Consider the following 12064-nt stretch of genomic DNA (forward strand, 5'->3'; position numbering starts at 1 on the left):
GTGAAAAATTCATATGAAAAAAAAAATCATTTCCATTTTCCAAGAGTCTTATTGCATGAGGGCTATCCTTGTATAGCACAATTGAGGACTTTGTGTACCTGTATCCTGATAAGCGAATTTTTGATTATTTGGTTTTGGCTAATAAGCATACTATCCAAAATATATGGGCAATCATTGCCAAGTACTTGAAGATTAAAATAGCTCACTGTGATCATAATCTTTTTGGTCTGAATTTATAAGATTTAAATATAATTTTGTCATTATATGTTATAAACTAAATTAACAAAAGATATACTGAATTCTTAATAGTACTTAAGCGTGAAAGACGGATTTATTATTCTTGTATTATAAGAAATAAATTTATCTCATATATATATATATATATATATATATATAATACCTATATTTTTATGGAAAATTATTCTCTCATGTAATATGAGGGAATCATCTTATATTATAGATACATCGATAAATGTGTCTTTTATTTATTTATTTTTTATTTTTTAACACATGGTGAGACCTATCATGTATTGGGTCTATGACATAAGAAAATCTCCTACAATATGATATTAGATACTCTCTATTTTTATATATGTATAATAAATAAATTTATCTCCTAAAATATAAGTAACATTAAACTCACGAAATATACATGAAAGATATTTTCCAACTTACCAAGTATTATGATATCTGATTAAACCTATCAACTTCTCTCATCCATTTTTCTTTTTCGAACGAGTAAAATGTCCCCTGCTCCATCAAGAATTAAGATATAAGTCATTTTAAATAAAGATTTGAAAGAGTTTAAGACATGTTAAAAGAGGAGGATATTCTGAATATTAACTTTAAGTTAGGTTAGACATCGGTATCTCACTAGGGTCAGAGAAGACTCCAACTTCTTTGAGGATTTTTGGGAGGAATTACATATCACCTACCAATAAAGTCTTCATATCGGTCAGCGAGATTTGAACCCATACCCTTAAAGAATATGGACCAAACCCTTAGCCAATAGTGCCCTCCTTTGTTTGCAAAAAGTCTCTAGAATTTATGTAGGGTTTGAATAATCTATATAACACTTATAGGTTCGAAGATCAATTTCATTTTGTATAATAAAAAAAATAAAAAATAAAAATAAAAAATAAAAAATCTCAAAAAAATGGGTTAATATGAAATGGGCATACACCTATTCCATTATGTGTAGCGTGTAGGTCCTATAGAACTCTTTTAACAATTGTGCACTCCTTACATAGCAGAGGTCACAGTGGCAATGGAGGGAGGGGTCAGCAAGAAGAAAGCATCACCTCTCTCTTTGGAGCAATTCATCTCTATTACCACCCCTCTTCTTGACTTGGAAAAGGTACCAATCTTTCACTCTCACACTTACTTGAATCGAATTTACTATCCAAACGCTGCTATTAAAGTTTGGAACTTTCCGAGACCCTGTATCTCAATCTACAAGTTTAAGCCCAGTTTTATGCCATCTAGTAGCTAATGTTCAATGGGTTATGTTTATCGGGTTAGGACATTGAAAAAGATCATAACTTTTTGGAAGACTGGTTTATGGGGTCGCTTCTGAACGGGTGAATGATTGTTGTTCTCCTTTTTTTTGGGGGTTAGGAAGCTGAGATATCGAGCTCAATTGCCACAGGCGCGTCCAGGAATTTGGATACTGCTCAAAAGAGGGGTTCCACAATCCTTAACTTGAAATGTGTGGATGTCCAGGTTACATGTTTTTTCAGTTCATCACTATATATTTTTTCTGGCCATATATTCGTTTTTTTTTTTTTTCTTCCCTTTCTTCATTTAAACTACCATATAATATGTTGGTTTGAAAATGAAGACAATCCGAAGGAATAGAAAGATGGAATTCAAAAAAGAAAAAGAAGAAAGAGGGAGTAGAATTTTTTATATTTATCTTAATTCATTACCGTTGAGATTTTAAGAGTATCAAGAAAATGGAGCTAAACTTAACAGTTTATGTTTCTTGTTTTCCTGTGCATTTAAGTAGTAAGTGGAACTTCAATTCATATGGTATTCTTATGTTGTCCCCTGCTTCTCCTTTCTCTTCTTTATTCTGAAAATAGACAGGGCTTATGGGAAAATCTTTGATCGAGTTCCAGTCTACAAAAGGAGATGTTCTTCCTGCACATAAGGTAAAGGATTGACTTTCTTTTATCAGTGTCATCTGTTTGATCTCAAACTATTTGTACTGGTTGACTCAAATTTAAATAAGTAGTGCTTTTTAGTAGTGTCCTATATGAACCTGCTTTTATTGTATGCATTTCTCCCTCCTATCCTTTTTTATTCCCAGTATAAGTACATGCTTCGAGTATTCACTATTCAGAGACCCTGGCATGACAGAAAAAAGGTTGCCAAAAACAATCTTGTGGCAGTATTTGATCAATATTGTATTACTTTCAGGAGGTAATAAGGTCTTCTTTTTTGCAGTTTAGTAGTCATGATGTTGTCGTTTTAAAACTCAACAAGGCTGATTTAGGTTCTCCTGCTCTTGGACAAGGCGTAGTTTACAGGTTAAAGGTATCTGATTGTTTCATTTTGTGAAAAAAGAAAAAAATTACTTATGATGTTGGCTATTGATGGTCCCACCTTTGGATATTACTTTGACTTACTGGTTTGATACATTTACTAACAGGACTCATCAATAACTGTTGCTTTCGATGATATACCAGAAGATGGTTTAAACAGTCCCCTTAGGCTGGAAAAAGTAGCAAATGAGGTATGCTGATAAGTTCATAGGTGCTTATAATTTTTTCTTGAATATAATAGCTATATGGTTTGATTATATCTAATTCAATTACTACAGTGAGATTCAGTTTTTCATGATGCTTTATAACATTCATTTGGAGTTATTAATGTCAGAAAAAGTAAATTTATTAATCATATAATTCTCAAACTATTTTAACTGAATTCATCAACCTTGCCATGTGATTTTTGACATCTATTATAATTTTAGGTTTACATAAAATATATGAAATGCAAAGCAGGGGAAAGACTGCCTAGAGTATTCCCTTCCCCAGACACTCACGAAGTGGGTATTTGAACTGGGTCGGCCCTTTATAAAATATATGAAATGCAGTAATAGGACACTAATATGAAGCTTTTGCTCTCCCTTTTGGTTAGTTAGTTTATCATTTTCTGTTGTGTAAAAGAGCATTTGTTATCTTGCTTTACATTTTTATAATTAATTTCTTGCTCCCAGGCTCTTACATGTTGCAAATATTTATTGCTCATGCAGGTGACATATCGTAGGATGAAAGATGCATTAATACAATTGAGTAAAGGAGTGCATAAGGGTCCTGCTGCTGATCTAATTCCTGTCTTGTTTGGGGAGAGACCACCAACAGTGTCCAAGAAGGATGTATCCTTCACTCTCTTCAATACCAATCTTGATCACTCTCAGGTGTGTAACCTAATTTCTTGGACGGCCATTTTATTTGTTATTTTTAAAAAAATATTCCAAACAGTTTTCTACTTTTTGTAATCTATTTTCTTTCATTGTATTGTTTCATCTAAGGTTGTTTATGCCTTTGTCATTAACATAAAGCATATTTCTACATCATTTAGGGTGTGTTTGGTACAGGAGAAATTTTTTGGTGACCGGGAATCATGATTAATGGGAATTCAGTAGAAATTGAGTTTACTTGGAATCTTACGAAAGATGTGTTTGGTTCGCCAAAATATTACCGGGAATACTGGGTAAAAATTACTGATTCCATATTTGGTTTAGAACGAAATATGACTTGGAATATGAGGTTATTTTACAAAAATAACCCCAAACTATTTTTACTTTTGTAATTGATAGATTGGGTCTAGATTTTTATGTGTATTGGGGTATTTTTGTCTCAAAATTTATTGTTGTGCTTTCCCTTTACTTGGTATTCTGATTGGTATTCCGAATTACCATATTATTTTTGGTAATCTGAATAGTGACTTTTCTTTATAAATCAAATTACCGGTAATCCTTGGATATCCGGGAATCGTAATTTATTCCTTCTACCAAACGTGGTAATTACACTTACCAAAGAAGGATTACCGGTAATCCTCTCCAAAAACTTGAACCAAACACCCCCTTAAGGCCTATCACTATCAATAAGTCCTCTTCTTTAGGGTAAACAAAAAAATTATGATTTAAGGACTCCAAGCAAAAATATTTTCAACTTAGGAACATTAACCACTAGATTGTTTAATAACATTCAACCATGTTTAATGTGTACACCACATAATTGGACATATTTACATAATTCATCACTTTTTTAAAAAACCAATTCAACTAAAAAGCTTAAGCTATTGGGTGAGGATACATTAATGGTTTTATATATCTCTAACATGCCCCCTCACACGAGAGCCCATTGGGCTTGAAGGGTGGATGATGCATCCGGCCCAACCTACCTGTGCTAAGAAACTTCATAAAAGAATAATGGGGGGCGGTGAGGATCGAATCCGTGACACCGAGGCTCTGATACTATGTAAAGAACCAATTTAACCCAAAAACTTAAGCTGTTGGGTGAGGCTACATTAATGGTTTTATATATCTCTAACAACTTTAGTGGTCAATGATCTCAATTTAGATATTTTTTCTCCAAGCGTTCTTAATTCATTGTTCTCTAAAACATATGTAATAATAATTGTTTTGCATTTTGGCACTGCTCACAATTTTTAAAATCTTCTTAAGGCATTAACTGGACCACTTTAAAACCTGCAAGAAACATAACAAGAATTAAAAGAATATAACTTTAGGGTTTTATCTAATCATAACGAAAAGTATCACAATAATGAATTGAACTTACATGAATTTTATTAATTACCACCATATAACTAAGCTAGAATAGTAGAATATTGCAGATTTCTAGCACATGCTCCATATTTTAGCTTGTTGAGAATAGGTGGACCTAAAAATTAGCTATAAATTTTGTTATGATCGCTACTTAATTAGTGAAGCAGTCAAAACTATGGATATGAGAGTGTTTTATCCACCTGGGCAGCAACTTGTTCGCTTCCCATTTATTATTGAATAGTTAGGGCATTGGAGATAAGTGAAAAAATTTCATGGGAAAACTCTTGCATTGCAGTTTGCTTTCTAAAAGCCCTAAATCATATTCAAGTGGTTTAAGTATGTTGTGGGTCTTATTTTTTATTGGTTTTAGGATATCAATTAACCAATACATAATGTACCTGTTATTATAATATTGGTGTTTCTGCATGAGTATTTCATCATTTTTGCTTTGTACATCAGCCTTTTGTTCACAAAATTATGTGTTTCTGTTTTTATCTCCAAAGAAAAATGCGATTTCAAAAGCCCTATCATCAAAGAATGTGTTCTTGCTACATGGACCTCCTGGAACGGGTAAAACTACAACAGTGGTGGAAATTATATTACAAGAAGTGAAACGTGGATCCAAGATTCTTGCTTGTGCTGCTTCAAATATTGCTGTTGACAACATCGTTGAGCGGCTAGTTCCACATAGGTATGATTATTTTATTATCTGTTTGGCACTATAATAATTGGCTGGTTTTGCTCTGATTGGAGTGTTGTGATAGTAGCGAATTGGTTCTTTACACTTTTACATTTGACAACACAAGTAAATGCATTTATTTGTACCCCTGTTGAAAATTTGTTATCCAACTTTTTTCATTAGAGTCAAGCTGGTGAGATTGGGTCATCCTGCACGGTTATTGCCTCAAGTACTGGACAGTGCACTGGATGCTCAGGTACACAATGACTAATGTAAATGTTGAAATTTGATTTACTCTCTTCATGGTGTCCCCCCCCCCCCCCCCCCCCCCCCCCCCCCCCCCCCCCCCCAACCCCAAAACAAAAAACAAAAAAAACCACCAAAATCCGCAATAGCATCAGTAAAATGTCCAAATGTATGTCAGTGTTATGTACATATTCTCTGTTAACCTATAATTTTTTTTTTCCATAGAAGATTTAATCATGAGAAAGAAGAGAAGTACAAAGAAGGAGGATAAGACATTTTTCTAGGGCTACAAAATAAAAAACAGAAGATAAAAAAGCAAAGCCATCATCTCAAAAGAGCTCTGCAACCTCTCTGGAGATTCACGATAAACCCCCCCCTTAAAAAACCATGGGCTGACACCCACATAAAAGCCAAGAAAACTATTCTGTCCTACACAAGATGAGAAAGGAGAAAATTTGGTGTTGTGCTCCGTACACATACCAAAACCTCATCAACCAAAGCATATTGCCAAACAACATTACATTCCTTGTGACAAAAACCTTTAAAATGACAAGACAAAATTGGACTCAAAGATTCTAGAAGATTCCTTGCTCCCCTAAAATGTTGAAGAGCCAAGTTCACAACTTCCAAGCAACTTAACAATGCAAAAAAATTACTTTAAGCAAGATTCCTGCTAAACTGTCAGATATTCTGTTATCTCTCTCTTTCTTTCTCTATGTATCTGTCAATCCATCTTATTTTGGGTGCTTTCTAGTTTTAATAATTGATGATGGATTAAATTACTTAGTATTCCTCCGGCATTTGAGCTTTAAATAAAATGTTTTATATGCCATGGATCATTCTTCTTTTTTCACCCTTCCATATTGAATTTCTCTGATGTTAGGTACTACGAGGAGATAATAGTGGTCTTGCAAATGACATTCGGAAAGAAATGAAGGTGAGGTTTTAGAACAGAAGTTACAGAACTAAATCTTAATTTTTTAAGTATGATTCTGCCAAGATTGTTAGTGTCATCTTGCTGTTGTTCCTATGACTGTTACTTCAGATGTTATCATTGATGTCAGCAATCAGCATTAACTTCATGTTAGCATAATTAGATATAATTATGCAATATTACTTTTCACAGGATATGATGTGTTTTTTTCAGGCATTGAATGGAAAGCTGTTGAAAACCAAAGACAGAAATACAAGAAGGGACATACAGAAGGAACTTCGGACTCTATCCAAAGAGGAGCGTAAAAGGCAGCAGCTTGCTGTAACAGACGTAATTAAAAGTGCAGATGTAGTACTAACTACTTTGATTGGGTCTTTCTCTAAGAAACTAGAAAACACTTCATTTGATTTGGTGATTATTGATGAAGCTGCTCAAGCACTTGAGATAGCATGCTGGATACCTCTGCTGAAGGTAATTTTTAAAGGCATATGCACTACATTTGATGTTATCCACAACAGTATATAGAGTATTAATTACAAGTGGGATAATCAGCAGATATATAACGAGTAATAACTTATACCACTCATTATAAATGTTTTTAAATATAACTCATTGTACGTATGCTGTAAACATTTAATTCTAACCATTACCTTCAGACTTCTTTTTATCTTCTCCTGATTACATGCACATGTCAGGTTATGTTTTATTGATGTGAACACTTCATATTATAGCCAGTGTGTGGTAGGTGGGGGAGGGACGGAAAATAGAGAAGTGATATATTGAAAATAAGACAAGGTTGGTTTATTTAGGGACAATAAAATCTCAGACACCAGAATTTGAGAGCAAAAAATGTTTAAATTTTATGTCATGAGTTGCATTATGTACTACTACTGATCCTAAACTGAATGTTACTTTAATAATAATAATACTAAAGAGAAAGTGTTTTCCAACAGTATCTCCATTCCTCTAATAATGTCTAAAGCATCCTGGACTAGATGCAACAGGATATACAAAAGATCAGAATCAAAGATCAAACTGACCTGAATTGGAAGTTTTATAAGGGAAGTTGAATATTCAAACGTGCTGTCTTTTACAAAAGAGAAATTGCTTTGGACTGGCAAAACTAAAAGCTTGATACTAAACCTGGGCTTGATTCTAAAATATGTAGCTTTCTAATCATTGCATGCCTGATGTCATTTTGATTATAATAAATTAAATGAAGAGTTCATTGTTTTAGGGTTCGAGATGTATACTTGCAGGGGACCATCTTCAACTTCCTCCAACCATTCAAAGTGTTGAAGCTGAGAAGAAAGGCTTAGGAAGAACCCTATTTGAACGACTTGCAGAAATGTATGGAGATGAAGTCACATGTATGCTTACTGTCCAGTACCGTATGCATGAACTTATCATGGATTGGTCTTCTAAAGAGCTTTACAACAATAAGGTGCTCCTAATTTTCTAATCTTGTTGTATCCCTTACAAAGCATAAATTATTAATCCTGAACTGAAAAGTCAGGTTATATTGGGGACAATTGGACAAACATTTTGTTAGAACGTCATGCATGGCATTATGTGATAACAGATCAAGGCTCATCCAAGTGTTGCTGGACACATGCTATATGATATTGAGGATGTGAAGAGGACGTCTTCAACTGAACCAACCCTTCTTCTTATAGACATAGCTGGGTATGTTGGATCATGTCATTTGTTGAAAAATCTATATTCTCAGAACTGCTTGATTAGTTTGGACGTGTGGAAAAAGACATGACATTCTCTTCCTAATCGAAATTGATATACCATCATTTTGTATATAATGATTTGGCATTTTGAATAGTCTATATTCAGTAATTGGTGCACTGGTTTTTTCTATCTATTCAAGAATTTTAAGGTATGATCAAACTGGTATGAGGAAGCTGAAGAGAGAAACAAGTTATAATATTTCATATAAAGCAAATTAGGTTCTTTGATATCCATGGGAGTATTCAAACAAAATGTAATCAAACTGCTCATATTGATGAGATTCAGATGTGATATGGAAGAAAAGAAAGATGAAGAAGAGAGCACTCTTAATGAAGGGGAAGCTGAGGTTGCTATGGCTCATGCAAAGAGACTAGTGCAAAGTGGGGTGCTTCCTTCTGATATTGGAATTATTACCCCATATGCAGCCCAGGTACAAAATTGTTCTGTGTGAACCTTTACTATGAATGTTCAGCAGCATGAGCTCTTCATATTCTAGTAATTTTATTAAGGATGAGAATATGGTAGATGTTTTTCCTAACTTATGGTAACTAGTATTGCAGGTTGTTTTACTCAAGATGTTGAAAAACAAGGATAACCGGATGAAGGATGTGGAAATCTCAACAGTTGATGGCTTTCAGGGAAGGGAGAAGGAGGCCATTATTATATCAATGGTTCGATCAAACTCAAAAAAAGAGGTATTTCTAAAAAGTCTTCTACTTTTTAATTGCTTCATACAGGTTTTATGTAATAGGTTTTGTTAGCATGCCATGAAGATTAATAGAAGAGACTTGCAATATATGTTTCAGGTGGGCTTTCTGAGTGATCGCCGGAGAATGAATGTGGCTGTGACAAGGGCAAGAAGGCAATGCTGTCTTGTCTGTGACACTGAGACAGTCAGTAGTGATGGGTTTCTAAAGCGATTGATTGAGTATTTTGAAGAGCATGCAGAGTATCTGAGTGCATCTGAGTACCAGAATGAGTAGGCCAAATTCCCAAGGTTAATATTGCTATTGTTGCTCCCCGGATGATCAATTTGTTGATTTTTGTGATATGGCTAGCTGATCTGTGAAGGTTTCTCAATCTTTCATGTACTATTTGGAATTGAAGGAATTTGTTGGTTTATGTGAAACCATTTTATTTAGAAGAAAAAAAATTCTTCATATCTAGTAATACCACTATTATTTTTGAATCATCTGGAAGTAGAATTTTTACTTTTACTTCCTGACTTCCTGTGCTATCCTTGTTATGTATCTTTTTGATATTTAATATGTTGCCTATACCCAGGTCATATGTTTAGTTTAAAATACTTTTGCTAAACTTATACTGTCAAAATCTTAAAATTTGTTTAATTATGCGTGAATGAGACATAATCTTGTTCTATGGGGGAAAAAGTAGTTTTTTTTATACTAGTAGCAATCCTTAGGAGATAAAAGACTAAAAACTTTTTAGCAGGATTCTAGCGTACTATATATTTTTTAATCACTGGTACCATTATACTGCTTGTTTTTTTATGTTGTCTCCTGTTAGTTAACAAATAGGTTTCTATTATTAACCCAACTAATGTAATGTTGGACGTGATCTGCTAGTAGCCGTGTCAGATTCCTCAATATGATATACCAGAGTTTGGTTCTTTGCCTGAACAAAAAGCAAAAGGTGGAAGTAACTGAAGAAAGTTAGAAGTTAACAATCACCCAAGTGCTAGTAATAAGTCAAATTATTTTACTACTTGCAGACTGATATTCTTGTCTCCATTCTCTGTCACCACGACTACTGAGATATGCTCCTTTCTCGCTCTAGTACTCTTCTATTATAGCTACTTTCCTACTCTTACATTGTGCAAAACAGATTGAAATTCAGCAGTGATAAGACAACAGGAATAGATTAGTAGTAGAACCAAAACCATCTGAATCTATAGCTTAGGCTGATATACTAAATACCCATATCTAAATAGAGCTCAACTCCATATAAGCTAAGCTAAGGTAGTTTTCTTTTCTTGAAAAACCAGCTATGTATCTGGAAAGTTCCAAATGGAGGTTGAGAAAGTAAGCTCATCATTTGGATCATATGCTTCAAGTTGGGTGGCTTCTGATTCTTGAATACCTGCAATTCCATGCATCTCCATCAATGCCTCCCAGTTAACACTCGTGTCAGAAAACACTCCCAGTTGATCATTGTTATCTCTCCACACAGCTTCAGGCGCTGTCGAACTTCCTGCACTATCAGTTCCTTCTGTCTGTCTTTCTTCTTTTAGAATTCCCAGCTGTTGAAGAAACTCATGGAGGTCTATCTGGGGTTTCTCTTGAAGATCTCCAAGCATCTCCTGTGATGTTTGAGCATCTTTTGCATGATTTTTGCTATCCACATTCTGAATTTCTGCCTTTGGACTACTGTATGAACTAGAAGGGGATTGACTTGCTACTGCGTTCTGCTTAAGCTCTTGTAGCCTCTGATGGATTAAATGAACACTAGGTTGAGCATTTACATTGAGTAATCCACAAGAAGGAAACATTGAAATGAAGTTCTTTGAAGGCAACCATTTGAACTTTCCAGATTTGATAGGTGAATTTGTGTTGGGTTGGAGGTGGGGAAGATTAAGGTATGCATCTGGTCCATAGAGTCTCCTTGCAGCCTCATCATAAGCCATGGCAGCTTCTTCAGCTGTGGCAAAAGAACCAAGCCAAAGTCTGGTTCTCTTCTTTGGCTCTCTTATCTCAGCAACCCATTTTCCCCATGTTCTCTGCCGAACGCCTCGATACTCACACGTAGCATTCTGGGGGCCACCTTTCCCTCTGGTTGGCCCTTTCTTCCATGGCTTCAAGGGAGACTTTCTACGAGTATCCATGGTTGATAGTTGAACAAGTGAAAGTGATAGGGTTTCAGTGTTTTGGTGATACTTGGAACTGCATGTAATGTATAATATAAGGCGCGGGATATGTAGGAGCATGAGTATAGTTCGTTATAAATGCTATCACGTTTGCAGAAGTATCAAATCCCATGTGACCGTTACTGAGTCTATACTGTGATTGTTTCAAATCCTGTTTTTCTTTTTTCTTACTAAAAATTCTGGGGCTTTTGTGGTGGTTGTTAATGTTATTAACAGCATCATGTGCATGCATGGTTTTAAAACATGGTAGATAATTATATGTTTGTTTACTTCACAAACAAGACAACATTTAGTTATTTTAGAAAATGAAGAGATAAACGAAACTACACCCTTAAATAATGGTAAAATTATTTGCAATAACTCATTATAACTATGGACTATGAGTAATACATAACTATAATGGTAAAATTATTTTTTTTCTCTCCATTACATCAGCTGATAATGTTTGAGGAAAGAGAAAAAAAAACTTTAATATTATAAATATATACTATGGCAGATAATTTTTCCTTGTAGCAACATAATACAATAATTCCCTTAAATAACAAGGGGAATGTTGAAATCATAGGTCTTACATTGCCTGCAATGCTACTACCTCACAGAACTCATCATCAGTTCCACTGTGCAAGATACTTCACTGCAATCCCCGTTTGATGATATTTGATAGTCAGTGCCAGATACTTGATAATCCATGTAATATTCTTCAATGCAATACTTGATAAGAGCCCTTAAACGTTGTCTTTCATTTATTGTTCATTTCATCTTACATATTCTTTTTTTGGTTTGGTT

The 12064-nt window shown here is 34.4% G+C and overlaps 2 protein-coding genes across 2 annotated transcripts; one reads left to right on the forward strand and one right to left on the reverse strand.

Moving 5' to 3' along the window:
• The first annotated feature begins 1244 nt into the window (after positions 1–1244).
• Positions 1245–9675, forward strand: LOC133316016 (uncharacterized). The gene is made up of 15 exons (XM_061517707.1): positions 1245–1357; positions 1618–1722; positions 2085–2153; positions 2449–2538; positions 2654–2737; positions 3257–3421; positions 5299–5486; positions 5658–5730; positions 6604–6657; positions 6868–7125; positions 7892–8098; positions 8237–8340; positions 8680–8824; positions 8955–9089; positions 9201–9675. The coding sequence occupies exons 1-15, from the start codon at positions 1268–1270 to the stop codon at positions 9375–9377; spliced, it is 1944 nt and encodes a 647-aa protein (XP_061373691.1). The 5' UTR covers positions 1245–1267; the 3' UTR covers positions 9378–9675.
• A 724-nt stretch (positions 9676–10399) lies between these two features.
• On the reverse strand, positions 10400–11236 carry LOC133316035 (dehydration-responsive element-binding protein 2F). The gene has a single exon (XM_061517729.1). It carries the CDS (start codon positions 11234–11236, stop codon positions 10400–10402), a length of 837 nt encoding a protein of 278 aa, XP_061373713.1.
• Between the last annotated feature and the right edge of the window lie 828 nt (positions 11237–12064).

This window comes from Gastrolobium bilobum, unplaced genomic scaffold, assembly GCF_033153095.1.
Source record: "Gastrolobium bilobum isolate Gb01-03AN ecotype WA unplaced genomic scaffold, APGP_CSIRO_Gbil_v1 utg12345, whole genome shotgun sequence".
Lineage (NCBI taxonomy): Eukaryota > Viridiplantae > Streptophyta > Magnoliopsida > Fabales > Fabaceae > Gastrolobium > Gastrolobium bilobum.

What these genes read in the sequence shown, in the direction of transcription:
- LOC133316016 (XM_061517707.1), top strand. Translation starts at nt 1,268, where the DNA reads ATGGAGGGAGGGGTCAGCAAGAAGAAAGCATCACCTCTCTCTTTGGAG. An exon ending in TGGAAAAAGTAGCAAATGAG is followed by an intron (nt 2,738 to 3,256) that starts GTATGCTGATAA and finishes TTGCTCATGCAG; the next exon opens with GTGACATATCGTAGGATGAA. An exon ending in ACATTCGGAAAGAAATGAAG is followed by an intron (nt 6,658 to 6,867) that starts GTGAGGTTTTAG and finishes TGTTTTTTTCAG; the next exon opens with GCATTGAATGGAAAGCTGTT.
- LOC133316035 (XM_061517729.1), bottom strand. Translation starts at nt 11,236, where the DNA reads ATGGATACTCGTAGAAAGTCTCCCTTGAAGCCATGGAAGAAAGGGCCA.